Consider the following 17836-nt stretch of genomic DNA (forward strand, 5'->3'; position numbering starts at 1 on the left):
ATTGTACAGCCGTTTCTAATAGTAAACATGGCAGCATTGTGACTTCCCTGGTGGTTCAGCAGCTAAGACTCTATGCCTGGGTTTGATCTCTGGTCAGTGAACTAGACGGAGAAGGCAATGGCACCCCACTCCAGTACTCTTGCCTGGAAAATCTCATGGGCAGAGGAGCCTGGTGGGCTGCAGTCCCTGGGGTAGCTAAGAGTCGGACACGACTGAGTGACTTCACTTTCACTTTTCACTTTCATGCATTGGAGAAGGAAATGGCAACCCACTCCAGTCTTCTTGCCTGGAGAATCCCAGGGACAGAGGAGCCTGGTGGGCTGCCGTCTATGGGGTCGCACAGAGTCGGACACGACTGAAGTGACTTAGCAGCAGCAGCAGCGAACTAGATCCCTCAAGCCACAACTAAAGATTCTGAATGCTGCAACTAAGACCCAGCACAGCCAAACATATATCTATAAATATATATATAATGTGTATATATTTATATATATATATATATATATATATGGCAGTTTTACAGAAACATGGGACTGTATTTACAAACCAATACTGAGCAATGAAAAAGAGAATGGAATATTGCATTTACATGGTGACTATGCCTATTACATATCTGTTAGAGTCGGTGAGAGAGAAAGCAAGGATGAGAGAAGAGAGAAAGAGATAAGAGAAAGAAAAAGCAATGGGATTATGGAAGGTTTTTGGAAATGTCATTAAATGATGCTGAAAATTGTCTTGGTAGTAAATATGAATTATACACAGGTTCTCTGTGACTTTGAGTGGGATACTTAACTTCTCTGAACCTTGGTTTCCTGGTTTCCTCCTTGAAAAAATGGGGACAATAACGGTATTTACTTCATAGAGTTGTTTGGAAGATTAAATGAGAGAATCCATGTAGAACACTCAGCATCATGCCCAGTGGATGGTAAGCACTCAGTAAGTGTTAACTATTACTGTCATTATTATGTCATCAACGCATTTCCTGTGTCCTGCATTGGCAGTTGGATTCTTTACCACTGAGCCAGCTGGGAAGCCCTACAATAGCCGTCAGTTCAGTCGCTCAGTCGTGTCCGACTCTTTGCGACCCCATGAATCGCAGCACGCCAGGCCTCCCTGTCCATCACCAACTCCAGGAGTTCACCCAAACTCATGTCCATTGATTCGGTGATGCCATCCAGCCATCTCATCCTCTGTGGTCCCCTTCTCCTCCTGCCTCCCCCAATCCCTCCCAGCCTCAGAGTCTTTTCCAATGAGTCAACTCTTCACATGAGGTGGCCAAAGTACTGGAGTTTCAGCTTTAGCATCAGTCCTTCCAATAATAGCCATAGTCACCATGTAAATGCAATATTCCATTCTCTTTCTCTTTGCTCAGCACTGGTTTGTAAACACAGCCCCATGTTTCTATTAAGCCGCCATTGAATATATATATACCTGCCTGTGCCAGGTCTTAGCTGCAGCATTCAATATCCTTAGTTGCGGCATTTGGGGATAAGGGGAAATGGATCAATGAAGGGAAATTCTCATATGCTCTAGACAGGAGTGTATACGGTTCTGGTATACATATAGTTCTAACTCACATATAAGTTTATATATAACTTTAGGTACAAAATCCTTTTGTTCTAGGAATTGCATGTCTAGGAATTCATCCTTAGCAAATAATCTTAGTAAATAAGCTGATATGTACACCAAGAGGAGTGAGTGAGAATTTTGTCTCAGAGTTATTTATAACAGAAAAAGATTGGGAACAACCTAAAGGCCCAGCAATAGTTACATAAATTGCGAAATATACATACCATAGAATGTGGTATACCTTTATGTAATGATACACACATATACTTACATCATTACATAAAGAATACATGACAGAACAGTATAATCTTATTTAGAGAAGAAAGTATAGGTATTCACTTAAAAGTCTGAGAGGACAGATGCCAACTGTTATCAAGGACATCTCTGCCAGAATTGTCATTTGCTCTGAATTATGAAATTTTAATATATATAGTTTAGCATCAGAAAATCCAAGATGGGGTGGAGGGAGACAGTATGGGTATGTATTGATGTTGTTATTTTCTAAACAAGACTCTTGGCTGGGGTAAGGAATTCTAAAATTGAAAATTGTAGATTTGCAGAATGTGGCAAAACTGGTTTCATCAGTTCAGAAACCCCAGGTCTGGGGTTAGCAACTGTGGTGAATTCTGCTTTGCATATAAATGATGCGGATTTTGCCGCTAAGTCGCTTCAGTCGTGTGCGACTCTGTGCAACCCCATAGATGGCAACCCACCAGGCTCCCCCGTCCCTGGGATTCTCCAGGCAAGAACACTGGAGTGGGTTGCCATTTCCTTCTCCAATGCATGAAAGTGAAAAGTGAAAGTGAAGTCACTCAGTCGTGTCCGACTCTTAGCGACCCCATGGACTGCAGCCTACCAGACTTCTCCGTCCATGGGATTTTCCAGGCAAGAGTACTGGAGTGGGGTGCCACTGATTCTTAGGGACTCCAAAAAAGGAGACAGATGCAAAACTTTCCTTAATGATAACAAACATGAGAGCCTTTGTAAGTGCTTCATACTTTGCATGGCCAATCTATTTGATCCAGAGAGCAGTCCCATGAGACAAGCTGGGCAGGGGTTATCACAAGGAGATGGAGTCCTTGAGTGTGAAGTGGTGTCAGAGTCAGAACTGAGACAAGGGGACTTCCCTGGTGGTCCAGTGGTTAAGAATCTGCCTTCCAATGCAGGGGACACGGGTTTGATCCCTGGTAGGGGAACTAAGATCCTGCATGCTGTGGGGCAACTAAACCTGTGTGCCACAGCTAGAGAAGCTGTGCCTTACAGTGGAGATCCAGCACAACCACAGAAGAACGGGGACAGGAAGTTGGGGCCGGACGCCTGGCCCTCCCAGTTGCTTAGTTGGAACAGACTGAAATTTGCCACACTCCCGGCCCATGCCCGGCACATAGCTGGTCTCTAGGGCAACTGGCACTGCCTCCTCCGATTGGCTCCCTGGCTCGTGGGCTACACTCCATGGGTACAGATGATCACACCATCTACACCCATCTCATGCCTGTGCTTCTGCAAGTGTTCTTTGCTACAAACTCACTGTTTCCTTTCTTGGTGGCTCTACCCACCTTCATAACATTGTTCCCTCAACTTACAATGTTATCTGCCTCTTCCAACCTTACCACTTCTCTAAACATCCAAATTCTTTCAAGACCTGTATTAAATGCCACTTGCTATTCAAAGCTGCACCAGACAGCTGGACCCCACTGCTTCTTCCCCAGATCTGTGTGTCTCAGGACATATCCCATCCTGCTTGCATGAGGATTCTTTGCAGGTGTGTTTTGACGCTGGACCAGACTGGAAGCGTTTTGGGGAAGGGGGTATGTCTCACTGTTTCCTCAGTGCTGGCCACACACTGAGGTACCCGACACACTCTGGTCAATGAATGTGGGGGTGACTGAGTAAAGGAGGGATGCTAGGAGCATGGATGGAGGGAGGACATGGATGGATGGATGGAGGAGGGCTGGGCAGAGATGGATGATCACTCAAACCCTGCAGCAGAGCCATCCCTAGCCTTGCCAATGGTAATGGGATTCCAGCCAGGAAATCCCCAGGGTGAATAACCTCAGGGTTTTTGCTCCTCCACGTCCTGCCCACATCATAAAATTGTAAGTGCTTCCTCTTCATGGGTGGGAAGAAGTGGGGTGACTTTGGGGCTGAGCCTCAGCATCCAGGAGGGTTTATAAGCTGAGGCACCAGGCCCCTCAGCACCACAGCTCTTCCTTCTCATCCTTTGCTCCTGAGGCTCCAGCTCTTCAGCAGCATGGCCTTCACTGGCAAGTACGAGATTGAGAGTGAGAAGAACTATGATGACTTCATGAAGCGCCTGGGTGAGTGAGCTCCCGAGAGCACCTTCCTGGGGTTGGGCGTCACAGCCAGCTTTGCACAGGGAACCCAAAATCCATGAGGCTCAGAGAAGCTGACTGACTAGAGCAAGGTCACAGATCTAGTAATGGGTGAGGTGGAGAGTCGATTGGCTTATTCATTCAAACATTTATTGAATGCTTGCTATATGCATGGGCGAACCTAATGTTACTGATGGGGCATTTCAGCAAGAACGGCTCACAGTTACGCATCAGTGCCAGAAGTCATGAGACCTCCCCCCAGGAGCCAAGGATAAGATGACGAGTGATGTCACCACATCCTGCCTGGGGAGAGGTGACAAAGGGGTGGGAACATAGATACCAGGGTTGACAAGCTACTCGTTCACGCCGTCATTCAGCAAACAAGGGCCTCTTACAGTGCTAGGCACCATGGCTGGAGATCAAACACCCCACTCTTCTGACAGCTCGATTTGTAACACTGGTTGGGAGGAACCAGAGAGACAGTGGACTTGAGAATCCTGCAGAAATCTTGATGTGTCAGCCAAGTGTGAGGCATTGCAGTGGTCTAGATTCAGAGGACAGCCGCGGGGGACCTGGGCCCTACCTGGGCCCAGGTAGGAGAGGGCCCCCAAGAGCAGGGGCCTGCGGCCATGGGGAGGAAAGAGCCCTTCTGAGTCAAGTACTGGGACTGGCCCTGAAGGAACAGGGACCTGGCTTCACCTACAACAGTCTAGTTTCAGGGATCCGTATCTGTAAAACAAGAGCATTGGAAGACAGCCTTGCAGGTCTCATTCATTTTAGGACTTTGTAAGCTTGGGAAATTTCTAGCATACTACTTTCTAGTAGTACGGTAGTAAATTTCTAGTATAGTATAGAAGAGCAGCTATTATTGTCAACTCCGTGCCAGGAGTTTTACCAGGCATAATCACTGTCATTTAATCCCTGCAACAGTCCTGTGAAATGGGCCTTATTATTCTTAGTTTGTGGATGAAAACTCTGAGCCTTGGAGAGATAGTAACTTGCCCAAGCCACATGGCTCATGACAGAACTGGGGCTTGTGCTCTTGACTGTCAAACTAACCTACCATGGGTGAAGCAAGCTCATGCCCAAAGCCACAGGTTGTAGGCAGCTCTTACACAGTCACTCTGCTTGTTCCCGGGCCCAGGGCTCTCCAGCGACACAATTGAAAAGGGCCGCAATTTCAAGGTCATCTCGGAGATACAGCAGGACGGGCAGAACTTCATCTGGTCCCAGCACTACCCTGGGGGCCACTCCATTTCCAACAATTTCACCATTGGCAAGGAGACCGAAATGGAGACCGTGGGAAACAAGAAGTTCAAGGTGAGAGCCTGCTAGCTACCCCGCCCTCCTTCCCCAGGCCTCTGGCTGACTTCTTGGCTCCCGCCAAGTCCCCTGGGGCTGCTCCCTAAGCTGAGGCTTCTTCTCAAGTCTGTGTGTGAGTGCTAAGTCGCTTCAGTCGCATCCAACACTTTTATGGCCCTATGGACTGTAGACTGCCAGGCTCCTCTGTCCATGGGATTCTCCAGGCAAGAACACTGGAGTGGGTTGCAATGCCCTCCTCCAGGGTATCTTCTGACCAAGGGATCAAATCCAGGTCTCCTGTGTCTCCTGCATTGGCAGGTGGGTTCTTTACCACTAGCACCACCGGGGACACCCTTCTTCTCAAGTCTAGTCTACAGCATTAAGAGCTTGAGTTACTTGGCAATTTAGCCATTCTTGGTTTTTAATGATACGTCAATAATGGACACAATAATGATGATAAAAATTGTTCCCATCTGCCGAATCCTTCACACATATATCCCGGACACTAGCTGGATCTGTCCCACATCTTAATGCAGGTAAGCCCGTGAGGTCGCTATAACTACTGTCCCACTTTACAGATGGGGGAGTTGGGCTGAGTCATGTGATTAAATAGCTGCCTGGATCCCACAGCAAGGCTGGGCCTGCACCCTCAGGCAGTCTGGTTCCAGAGAGCATAACCACATTTTTATGCTGCCTGTAGTGTGACCTAGAGATTAATCTTGCCCAGGCCCTAGAACTAGACTCATCTGGGTTCGAAACGGCAACCATGGGTAGCAAAGAAGCGAAAGTTGGCTGTTTATCCCCTTCCTACCCAGAATGGCCCCTCAGGTCTTCCACCCAGCCCATGTCCCCTCTGTAGCCCCCAACCCTGACCAAGAAAGTACTCTGTTCCTCAGATTGCCAGGGGAGGAAGATAAGCTGTCATAATATTGATATTCTGCCACTTGGGTATTTTAAAAATTTAACAACTTTTCACGGTATCTTTCAGTTTCAGCACATATTGACTTGCCTTATTCTTTTCTTAATGGTGGTACAGTGTCCAACAGTATGGAAATGCTAGTCAGCATTCCCTCATTAATAGATATTTAAACTATTGACTGGCGGATAACGTAAGTTGAATATTTAGGTTGTTCACTGTTACAAACAATGCTGCAATAACACTCTCGGATGACATCAGCATCACTTAATAACGACGATCATAACAGATTCTGCAGCTAATAAGGAGTGCTCAGCAGGGAGCCAGGCGTTGCTCTGAGCACCTTACACATATCATGTGTGACTGTTCAGAAACGTCTGACTCTTCTAGGGAATCTTCCTGACCTCAGGATCGAACCCTCCCCTTCTGAATTGGCAGGCAGAGTCTTTGCTTCTTCACTGAACCGCCTGGGAAGCCCACATATATGACAGTAAATCATTTAATCTTCACAGTAACCCCATGGAGTAGGTACAAGTACTATCCCCATCACTGAGATGAGGAAACTGAGGCACAGGAAGGTCCAGTGACTTGCACAGATTATCTGGGTCTTTGGATGTATGTAATCACGTCTTTGTTGGTGGTGTTGTCCCGTTGCTCAGTCATTTCCAGCTCCTTGCGATCCCATGGGCTGCAGCATCACAAGTCTATAGGACACATTAATTCCTAGAGGGGGCTGCTGGGGCTGGAGGCAGGTCCATTCCCCCGAGGGCTGGTCTGCATTTGTGGGGGCTCTGCAGCTCAGGCTGCCTTTTGCTTCCCTTTCAGGTCACCGTGAAGATGGAGGGTGGGAAGGTGGTCGTGGACTCCGCCAACTACCACCACACTGCAGAGATTGTGGACGGCAAGCTGGTGGAGGTAAGTGTCCTGCTGGTTCCCACATTTAAAATAGAGGATGTTCTTCTGCCCTGAGAGGCGGGCCTCTGGGAAGCTGGCTTTAGAGGCATGGGCTCTGTGCTGATCGCTGGATGCACAGGACTTCATCTGACCTTCACAATCACGCTGTTAGGTAAGGATTTTTATCCCCATTTGGCAGGTGAGGAGACTGAGGCACAGGGTGACTAAGAGATTGGCCAGAGGGCACAGAGCTTTCTTGACAGCAGAAATTTGGTGTTAGGCGCCAGACTCCAGTGCCCGCACTCAGCCACCTCAGGGGCACAAGTCTGGACTTCCCAGAGTATAAATGAAGCAGGGAGTCCTGGTGGGCCCTGCAAACACAGCTGCCACTCCCTCACTTCCATGAGGGACTTCAGGCCCTGAATGCTGTATCTTCTGGTGTTTCAAGAGAAGCTGGAAATTGGTATTTTAAGTGAAATTTACAGACTAGCCAATATTGGCAACTAATTAAAAGATTTTTAAAAAAGTGTTGGCGGGGCCAACTCACACACCTGTGGGCTGACCCTCCCACAGGCCGTTTCCTCCTCCAGGGGATCATCCTGACCCAGGGACTGACCCCTCGTCTCCTGTGTCTCCTGCATTGGCAGGCGGGTTCTCAGTAAACACAGGTTGGAGGTGCTCCATCCCCCACCCAACTCTTCCCCCGGGGGCTCCAGAGTTTCCCTAGGTGAAGGAAAAGGATGTGAGGTGACGAGAAAAAGGAAGATGCTTCTACATGTCAGTCATTTCCTCCTCGTGACTCTATGTCCTGGGCTAGAGTCCCCCCCAGGGGAGGTCGGGGCTGTCCTCCCCAAGCCTCTCCAGGAGGACGTGCTGAGGGAGGCAGGGTCTGCCACCCTCATTCCTCTCTATCTTGCAATCTCTTCCCCGTTTCCTTGTTTCCTCGCCCAAGTCCAGTCTAGAGAAAAGCAGCACATGGCTCCGGAGGCCCAATGCCCTCACATTACTCCCATTTTACAGAGAAGCCTCAAGAGGCTCAGAGACATAGGCAACTTGCCCAAGGCCACACAGCTAGTCTGTGGCGGAGGCAGATGAAATTGGCTGGTTTCTAAACTCTGCCTGCTCTTCCCAGGCCATGGGGCTTCTTTCCCTCCCTTCATTTTAGTTAAAAAAAAAAAAAAAAACTATAGTGTTTTAAAATATGTCGGTGTACACATGTGTATACCCACATATACATGCATATATATATATGGCACCAGCTTCTCCAGCGGCTCAGCAGTAAAGAATCCTCCCACCAATGCAGCAGATGAGGGTTTCATCCCTGAGCTGGGAAGACCCCCTGAGAAAAGGAAATGGCAATCCACTCCAGTATTCTTGTCTGGAGAATCCCATGGACAAAGGAGCCATGCGGGTTATAGTTCATGGAGTTGTAGAGTCAAACACAACTGAGCCACTAAGCGCAGGCACGAGCATTGTTTTCTGGACGGAAATTGACTTCTTGGAGAATCTGGTGAAAGCTAGAGGACACTGACTCCCAGAGGCAGAGCTCCCCAGCTTGTGAGGGGTGCAGGAAGAACCCAGGGCAGAGCCTGTGAGGGGTACAAGGAGAATCCAGGGCAGAATGAAGCACATTTGTGCCTGACAGGAGAACTCATCTTCCCAAAAGAAACAAGTGTTTCCTAATTCCGGGGGGGCACCTGACTATGGAGCCTGTACAGCGTGAGCAGTGCCCAGAGCTCATGGCTGTTACACACACACACGCACACAGGCACAAGAATGCACACACACATATGCACATGGACAGACTAGGTAGCAGAGAGAAGCTGTCTTGGCTGCTATGTCCTCCCATCTCTGGAGACCCAGAACTATCCTGGACACCTTCCTCCTTCTCCACCCATAGGGATGCATTTTGTGAGCATCCCTCTTCCCACCTCCACCCACCACCAGCACCCCTTCTCTCCTCACTCCTCCTCTAGACAGAGCCCTGGCCTCCCCCTCCACTCCATCCTCCATCCACCCCATATGAAAATCACACATCACTTTACTGCTGCCCTTGGGCTAAACTGCTTCCACAAAATTCCATTTGCCACCCGTCCCCTCCCATAAGAAAGCAGCTCTCCTCTGCTGGGCATCAGGACCAACTGATGCAATGAGCACATCAATGACAGCATGTCTTGGCTCTGAGCCCAGGGTGCTGCACACAGCAGGCCTCTGCTGAACAGCATCCTCTTTCCAGCCTTTTCCACAAAACCTTACACTTCCTAAGGGCAGAGACTGTATGTCCTCATCACTGAGCACAGGGGCCCCATAAATGCTAAATGGTATACAGGGTGAGCGTGGCCTTCCTCCTTAGAGGGGTGATTGACTTCTCTAACCTTTAGCTTTCTCATCTGTACAATGGGGCAAGCTCAGTGTTGGGGGGAATGTGACTGGCATGGGTGAAATGAAATGGATGGATGAGTGGAAGGTTATCCCAAGGAAAGTCACATCGTGCCAACATGTTAGCACTTTGGCCACATAAAAGTGAACAGAGTGAGCCTTGCAACAAACTGGGAACCAGAGGCCCAGAGAAGCGGTGCCACGGGCTCACTCCCATCAGGGCTGGGACTAGAGGCCAGTCTACCTTCCCTAGGCCCCATGGTCACCTTGGGCTCCCTGCACTGACTCCCTCTGTTCCCACTGTTTCTTCCAGGTCTCCACCCTTGGAGGCGTGACCTACGAGCGCGTGAGCAAGAAGGTGGCCTGAGCTGGCCTGAGTTGGCGGGTAGGGCTCCGCGGGGGCCATAAAGCCGTATCAATAAAGCTGGCCTAACAAGACTTTCTGCTCATTCCAGAACCTCTCTTTGTTCTCTAGTGTCTTGGGGCAGTTCTGGCTGGTGGAGATGGGAAACCCCTGCAGATGGCTGTGCAGGCCACACCTTGGCCCTGAGGTCCCTGTGGGCCCCATGTCACCACAGAGACTTGGGGTGTGGACAGGTGTGGACCTAAGACCCCTGGCCCCAGAGAAAGGGCACAGATGGTGCTCGAGAGGCATGGTGGGCACATCTCTGTGGTCCCTGCCGCTACCTGCCACCCACACTCAGGGTGGAGAGATCACTCTCAAGAGACAAATGTCCCCCGGGAGGGGTGACACACTGACTCTCAGATGGGCCACAAGAAAGTGTATCAGAAGCAGGGGGCAGGACTGGTGATTCCCTGGCAGGACTCACTGCTGCTGGGCGCCGAGGCTGCACAGACACTGGGATGGATGCACCAGCCAGGAGCAGTGCTTCAGCATGGCTGGGGTCTCTGCTCATTCACCGCGGAGTCCTTCCTTTGGGCCTCAGTTTACCCACTGGTACAAGAGAGGGCCAGGAGGACCAATGAGGGACTGAGGAGAAATGGGAGTCATGAGATGACAAAGGGGTTATGGGTGTGCCAGGCAGGAACTGAAACGTCATGGATTGAACTAGCAGGGCTTGGATGGGGGGCCAGGGAGGAACTTGGAGAGGCTGCAGTGGGATGGGAAAGGTGATCAGAAAGGTCACTCTGACCCTCAGGTAGGTGCCTGGACCTCTGCATCAGGGAGGATTCCAAGGCCGCACCTGGACTGAGCAAATGTCCCTGCCTGATCGCGGTGTCTGTTCGGGGCATGGAGAGGAGGAGAGGGGTCTGCCTGCCCCTTGGATAGATCATCCCTAACCTCAAATGGGATTTTTTCATTCTCGTCTTTCCTCGGTGCCACCCTGAGTCGTTCTCCCTTTGTTTAATTGGCTATGCCACACTGCACACAGGATCCTCAGCTCCGGGGATCAAACCTGCGCCCCCTGCTGTGGAAGTGCGGAGTCTTAACCAGTGGACCGCCAGAAAAGTGCTTCACCCTGACTTCTTTTTCACCCCATACTTTTATCCAGGACAATTCTTTTGTTTTTACTACAAAGGAAACTTTTTATCACTTTCGTACATGGAAAGCCATCCTCATTTTCCATAAATAGATTTAAACTATTTAAAAAGTCAAAGCTGAACAATATTGACTTTGAGCTGGATTCTGTTGTCAAAGCTGTGAGCCTTAGGCCTCCCTCTGTGAAAAGGGAAAGAGCCGTACAATAGCCAGTAGCACCAAACAGGAAACTCTCTCCTTCCCTCATCAAAATGCCTGCAGGACTCCATGACAAGAGAAGAATGCACCCTCCTTAAGAACCGAATTATCTAAGTGTCCATCAGTGGATGAATGGATAAAGATGTTTCACACACACACACACACACACACACACACAGGAATACTATTCAGCCATAAAAAGAAACTAAATCCTGCCATTTGCAACAACATCGATGGAGCCTGAAGTGGAGTGAAAGTGGCTCAGTTGTGTCTCACTCTTTGCGACCCCATGGACTATACAGTCCATGGAATTCTCCAGGCCAGAACACTGGAGTGGGTAGCCTTTCCCTTTTCCAGGGGATCTTCCCAGCCCAGGTTTCCCGCATTGCAGGTAGATTCTTTACCAGCTGAGCCACAAGGGAAGCCCTAGAGCCTGAAGGTATTATATTAAGTCAGATGGAGAAAGACTTTTCTGGTGGTCCACATGATTTCAAAATAAAACAAACTCATAGACAGATACAGAAACAGGTTAGTGGTTACTAGAGAGTCTGGCATACAACAGGTGCTTAATAAGCACTATGCTACCTGACCACAGGTACTTGCAGCCTGTGTAATCTAGTCTTTCACTCTCAGGAGCCTGCCTCAGCCTGGACAGATGGCACAGCCCAGCTCACTGGCAGCTCAGCCCTTGCCTCCTCCCACATTGTGCCCTGAAACTTCTTTCTTTCCAAGAACAGCACTCAGCCTCCCCTACCCACCCACCAAGTCAGGACCCTGTGAATTCCAGCATTTTGCCAAGACTTATTGCTAATTAAGTGAACTAGAAAAGCATTAAATTAAACTAGCGCTGTTCCTGCTTTCTGTTCAGACTGAATAATTACTCATAATGAGCTTGGATAATAAGTCTCTAAATAAGAGTTAAATACAACTAGGTGGAAAACTGAGAGAGAAGGGATAAGAGAAAGAGTAGAAGAGAAAGGAAGAGTTGGGAGGAGAGAGATTGTTTTTGTTTTGGTAACCGACTCAAGAACAAATTCAAACACTGCAGCCAGTGTTATAGAGTCGCAGACTCAGAGAACAGAACCTCAGAGCTCAACTAGTTTAAATTCTGTATTTCAGATATGAAAACCAAGGCTCAGAGAGGTGAAGAGATTTATCTCAGGTCACATAGCTGAGCAAGTCTCCTGAGAGAAACGTGGGGCTGGGCATCACCGGCTGATGGAGGCTTCAGGTTCTAATTCCAGTTTATGGGAGTAAGTGGAGTAAGGTGAGATGGGGTGAGGTATCCATTTTACCGGCACCTTGGAAAAGAAGTTTCCTCACCCAGAAGAATGGACACAGGTTAAGAGCTCTGACTCCGGAGTCACATTGCCAGGGTTCAAATCTCTCTTCTGCCACCTAGAAGCTGTGTCGCCTGGGGTAAGTGCATCCATTTCTCTGAGCCTCAGATTCCTCACCTGTCGGTGGGGATCAAAACTGCACTTACCTAGGAAGAGCTGTCACGCTACGAAGTAACTAGCCACTGTGAAATGGCCACCGTCACCTCCATCATCAGCACCGCCATTCTCAAGCCAGTGCGATGAAAGTGCCAGGAGTGTCTCCTCCACTCACGCGTGAGTCATGCGGGCGTGCTGCGGTGTTTCTCAGCGTCTTCTCTTGTCCGTGCGTAAAACAGCTAATAAAGCCTCCCCTTCTTGGGTGGTAGAGGCGTTTCACGGGTGAAAATCCATGAAAGTTAGATGCGCATCCCCATTCTGCTGCACGGTCGAAGGTGCCCCTTTACCCTGACCCTTGGGAACCGTCGCTACCGACCACTTGCCTCCCACCAAGCTCACTTGCTGTTAACAGGAGCTTCTCAAAGTATCCTTAAAGACCACCACTAGGTGGCGCTCTACCACGCACCTGTGGTCCCAGGGACCCTGGATGTGCATGTATGCTGGGGGCGGGACAGGTGGTTGACCAGTGAAACCCGGAGTGATTGGGCCTTGGGGGGGGTGTGGATGTGTTCTCTGGGGGGTTGGGGGGGGGTCAATTCAGAGGCCACGTAGCTCCTCAGTCCAGCACATCTAAGTGCAAAACAGTTCACCATTGCCTGTGGTGAGACCTTGGGCCTCTGAACCTCAGTATCACCTGAAAAACTGTGATTGTAGATAATGCTAGGTCATGATGTTGAGAGAACAAAAGAGGAGCAGGGGGTAAGAGAGCATGAGGAAAGTGTCATGTACAGGGCCTGGAACACAGTAAATGCTCACTGAACAGGATCCTTATGGGTGGTTTGACTGGTAGAATGGTTATACAGAGGGTCAGAGCTTCTAGAACAAGAAGACCAAATCCAGACATGCATACACATTTCATCGGGGGCATATTAAAAGGGCAGCCCAGGCCCAAACGCAGACCTACAGAATGGGACACTTTAGGTATGAAGACCAGAAAGCTGTCCAGCCAGGTGTGACCTTGCAGATCATTCCAGTCCCAATCCTCCTATTCCACAGATGAAAAAACTGAGATCCAGAAAAGGGGACTGACCTGCCATGTCTGCACAGCCAGGGAGTAGCAGAAGTTCTGACTTCTAGTATATGCTGTCTGCTGTGGCTCTGGCAAGGGCAGAACTTGAAATACTCATTGGAGATGGGCCAGCAGAAGGCTGACCACTTAAGTTCCTCTCCCTTAAAAGTCAGAGCTGGGCTGAAGGGAGGTGAAGCTCTGGGGCTCATCTGAGCACCACCCCTCAAAAAGGAGTGGTCCACTTTTGAGTCCTCGAAGGATGCACTGTTGGATAATGATTCCATATATTCCATGCTTCCTTATCATAAATCTAAAATGCAGCCCAGCCTGACAATGTTCCCACCTTTACAGATGATGAGACAGAAGTTCAGAGGAGAGAGGAAGCTCTTCTCAAGGTCACCTAGCTGAAGGCAGGCAAACTCAGATCTTCCACCTCTTAGGTCCAATGTTCTTGTCTACACACCGGAAATTGTAAGTTTTTAGGCTAAGAATCTCCCTAGCCGCCAATGTGTTTCATTGGTTTTCTATTGCATTACAATTTTTTTTGGTAGCTTTTAAAATTACAAATAATTAGATTTCCTAGAAAGTGTAGACTTTCAGGTTCTCTGAAAATTTGAAGTGGCAATATACAGCTTACATCCCTGAAAGGCATGATGATGATGAAGTCAGCCGTATCCCTTACAGGGGAACACAGGCTTCAATAGTCCCCACCATCTCACACTGTCTCAGTCATCCAGCTGATCTACTCACTGTTACCTGCCTGATCCTGATGGGCCTTTGGATTTGACACTCCTGCTAAGGGCTATGGCCTTTCTGCTGAAATTTGTCACAAGCGGCTTCCCTGAGGAACAGAGAATGAGATTAATGAGGCTGCTAAGATTCTTTCACTGGAACTCAGTGCCAGCTATTGCCAGAACCAGCCCAAAGGTAGGGTCCCTGGCCAGGGGATGCTCGGGGAATACCCCAAGCAGGATCTCAGATCTTCACCTTCACAGATGAGGCTGGAGGATCCCCTCCCAGGTCAAGAGCCTGTTGGAGGCAGGCAGATGGAGCTGTAAATCATATTAGCCTGCGGCAGCTGTGCAAAACCGTTTCTGTCTGCTACTGAGCATGCTCTAAGAACCCCCTGGGACCCTGTCAATCAGGAGCACCAATGCCTGGTAACCCTTTTACAAACCCGTATCCATTACTCTGTTATGTCTTCTCCAGCAGGTGAGCGGGATGGCCCGCAGGAGCCTTGCACTCATCCTAAACCCCTGAGGCACCTCAGGGTGGCAGGGCAGCTCCTGGCTGCCTGAGTTTGAATTATGGCTCCTTCCTTCACCTGACCTTAGGCAAAGAACTCCTCTGTGCCCATTTTTCTGGTCTGTAAGATAACAGCTGATAATAGCTCCTACTTTGGAGGCTTATGAGGACGATTATATAGGAAATAGTATGAACGAATTCCTTAGCACAGTGCTTTACTAAGCAAATAATAAACGCCAGCTGGGTGATGAGCACTACTATCTACAAGTATCTATATATTTTATTGGCTGGAGGTGGTGTAGGGCACAGCCATCAAACTCAGTAAACAAGATGATTCCAGGTGATTTAACAGCTATGATGAAAATGAAAGGGGTAATGAAAGGGACCTGGGGGATGATAGAGACCTCATTGGAAGGTGTTCTGTGGGTTAAGGTTTTTCAACCACAACACTGTTGTCATTTGGGGCCAGTCCATTTTTCACTGTGGGGACTGTCCTGTGCATTGCAGGACGTTTAACAGCATCCTGGATTCTACCTGCTAAATGCCAACCATGCCCCTCTCCCAACTGTGACCACCAGATGTTGCCAAAATCCCATGGAGGGCAAAAATGAGCCCTGCTGAGAATCACTGATTAAGGGGTTAGTAGAGAGGAGTGTCGGAGAAGGCAATGGCAACCCACTCCAGTACTACTATTGCCTGGAAAATCCCATGGGCGGAGGAGCCTGGTAGGCTGCAGTCCATGAGGTCGCTAAGAGTCGGACACGACCGAGTGACTTCACTTTCACTTTTCACTTTCCTGCATTGGAGAAGGAAATGGTAACCCACTGCAGTGTTCTTGCCTGGAGAATCCCAGGGACGGGGGAGCCTGGTGGGCTGCCTTCTATGGGGTCACACAGAGTTGGACACGACTAAAGCGACTTAGCAGCAGCAGCAGAGAGGAGTGTTCAGATGACAGAACAGATGGCTTTGGAGAGATAGATTTTGAACCTAGAGGGCATGAGGAAGTGGAACCTTAGCTCTGATCCCAATGCAGGCATTCACAATGTTTGGCCAATTTTCTTAGAATAAATCACTCTCACTACATATACAATGGGCTGTTTTTCTGGAGAGCCCTGCCTATTTGGTGGTGGTGCTGGGCTGACTCTTGCAGCTCAGCCCAGGCCCCAGGGAGGCATAGCTCCAGCTCAGAGGGCAGGAGCTCTTCTTGCAGTCACCCACTCCTCCCCGACAACCGCTGGGTACCAGTGTGAATCCCTGGGGCTGACGAGGAAGAGAGAGGGAGGGCTAGCTGAGAGAAGGCCAGGAAGAGAACCCAGAGAGGCCACAAATAGGTGATGTATTTATTGCAGGACCACTTTTTCTCTGGGCTGGGCTGGCTGTGAGGCTCTATTTGGGGGGAGACCCTCACAAATGGCCAGACCCAGAAAAGACAGACACAATAACTCGGAATCCAAACCAGTTGCACATAAATAGAAGGAGGCTGGCAAGGAAAAAGAGAAAACAAACGAACGTGCACTTTCCTATGCTAGTGTGACAACGTGACCCCTCCGTGCCGGCGCCCAGGCTCTTCTTTCACTCAGCTTCCGTGCTGAGGCTCCCATCAGCTCCGAAAACCACCTTCGGATCTGACTTCCGGCAGTCCCTCTGCCAGTCTCCTAGACTGGCAACCAAGTCAAGGAAACCAAAATGGGTTCCTCTTTAAGAAACAAACCAAAATACGCTTCCATGGTTCTTTGCACCTCCCGGTCCCAGGGGATGAACAATGTGACCACTGACCCCAAACCAACCAAAAAATAAAATACACTGAGCACAAGCCGTGAGTCAGAATAAAAACATATTGCACATTGTTCCAAGAGTCTTCCTGAGAGCCCTCTCACTGCAGAGACCCAAATACCGGCTTTTGATCCAATCCATCAGTGGCTGTCAGTGGTGTCACAGACCCCACACGCCCCCAAATCCAGCTGGCGTCAGGCGTACATTCCACATTATGATCCTTTGCTCTGAGCCAAATGCAAGGCCAAGGCTGGGTTTAACCTCATGCACTAGAAGCATGCGGTGGAGGGAGGGAGGTGGGGGTTGCTGGTGTTAAATCTTTGTCTACTTTTCAACAGTCTTTTTTCTCTGGGTGGTTATCGAAGTTCTACAGATGGACAGAGCATCCAAGATGTGGAATCTTCTGGAACCGAGAGCTTGGAAAGTGGTTCTCCCCAACCATACATTTTTGCAAAAGGGAGCTCTGTGGTTAATCAGGGGTCCATCCCAAGCTGGGTTAAAACCTACAGCCCACGCATGGGACGGGCAGTGTAGCAATCACCAATGTTTTTCTCCTAAGCAATTTTCAAGTATCACAAAATCCCTGATATAGCATGTAAACAAGACATCTTACTGAACAGAAAGCTAGGTCACTTCGGGAAGCAGCAACATGTGAAACATCTAAAAGGCTGAAGAAGGTTTTAGGTTCCACAACAAATCAGGACAGCTGCTCACTGTGTCTCGGGAGGCAGACGCATACCCAGGCCCCTGCGGATGGAGCCAGATGGCATCTACTGGGGTTCCTGAGAGCACGTCAGGCCACCCCCTTTTCAATGGTGTAGCTGCCATCAGCAAAGAATAAAGGCGTCTTCGATGCTAAAACCTGGAGGTGCTCGTGCACTGCAGGTCTGCATCCAGTCTCCAGCCTCCTGGCCTCTTCCCAAGTCTTCCTCGACCCGCTGGGCCCCTCTCCAGAGGGGGGCCACTGAGCCACCCTCCTGCACCCTAATCACAAGTGGAAGATATTTTTCCAGAGGAATGCTCTCGGGTGAGGTATGTCATTACTTGTTTTGCTCCGGGTCAGTTTTATTTAAAAAGACCACAGACGCGCTCTGTTCAAGGGCCCTGAGGCTCTCTGTGGGGATGGCCCCTTCCAGGTGCCTCGCTGGGCTAGGTTCCCCTGGTCAGCATCCTCTTCCTCTGCCCGGGTCTCCAAGGCCTCCCTGTGTGGCTAAAGGTGCC

The 17836-nt window shown here is 49.4% G+C and overlaps 1 protein-coding gene across 1 annotated transcript; it reads left to right on the forward strand.

Annotated features, from left to right (window-relative positions):
• The first annotated feature begins 3794 nt into the window (after window positions 1-3794).
• FABP6 (fatty acid binding protein 6) lies at window positions 3795-9760 on the forward strand. The gene is made up of 4 exons (XM_052644320.1): window positions 3795-3887; window positions 5047-5222; window positions 6946-7035; window positions 9707-9760. The coding sequence occupies exons 1-4, from the start codon at window positions 3821-3823 to the stop codon at window positions 9758-9760; spliced, it is 387 nt and encodes a 128-aa protein (XP_052500280.1). The 5' UTR covers window positions 3795-3820.
• Window positions 9761-17836: the final 8076 nt, after the last annotated feature.

The sequence above is a fragment of the Budorcas taxicolor genome, chromosome 7, assembly GCF_023091745.1.
Source record: "Budorcas taxicolor isolate Tak-1 chromosome 7, Takin1.1, whole genome shotgun sequence".
Taxonomy (NCBI): Eukaryota; Metazoa; Chordata; class Mammalia; order Artiodactyla; family Bovidae; genus Budorcas; species Budorcas taxicolor.

What these genes read in the sequence shown, in the direction of transcription:
- FABP6 (XM_052644320.1), top strand. Translation starts at nt 3,821, where the DNA reads ATGGCCTTCACTGGCAAGTACGAGATTGAGAGTGAGAAGAACTATGAT. An exon ending in TGGGAAACAAGAAGTTCAAG is followed by an intron (nt 5,223 to 6,945) that starts GTGAGAGCCTGC and finishes CTTCCCTTTCAG; the next exon opens with GTCACCGTGAAGATGGAGGG. An exon ending in TGGACGGCAAGCTGGTGGAG is followed by an intron (nt 7,036 to 9,706) that starts GTAAGTGTCCTG and finishes TGTTTCTTCCAG; the next exon opens with GTCTCCACCCTTGGAGGCGT.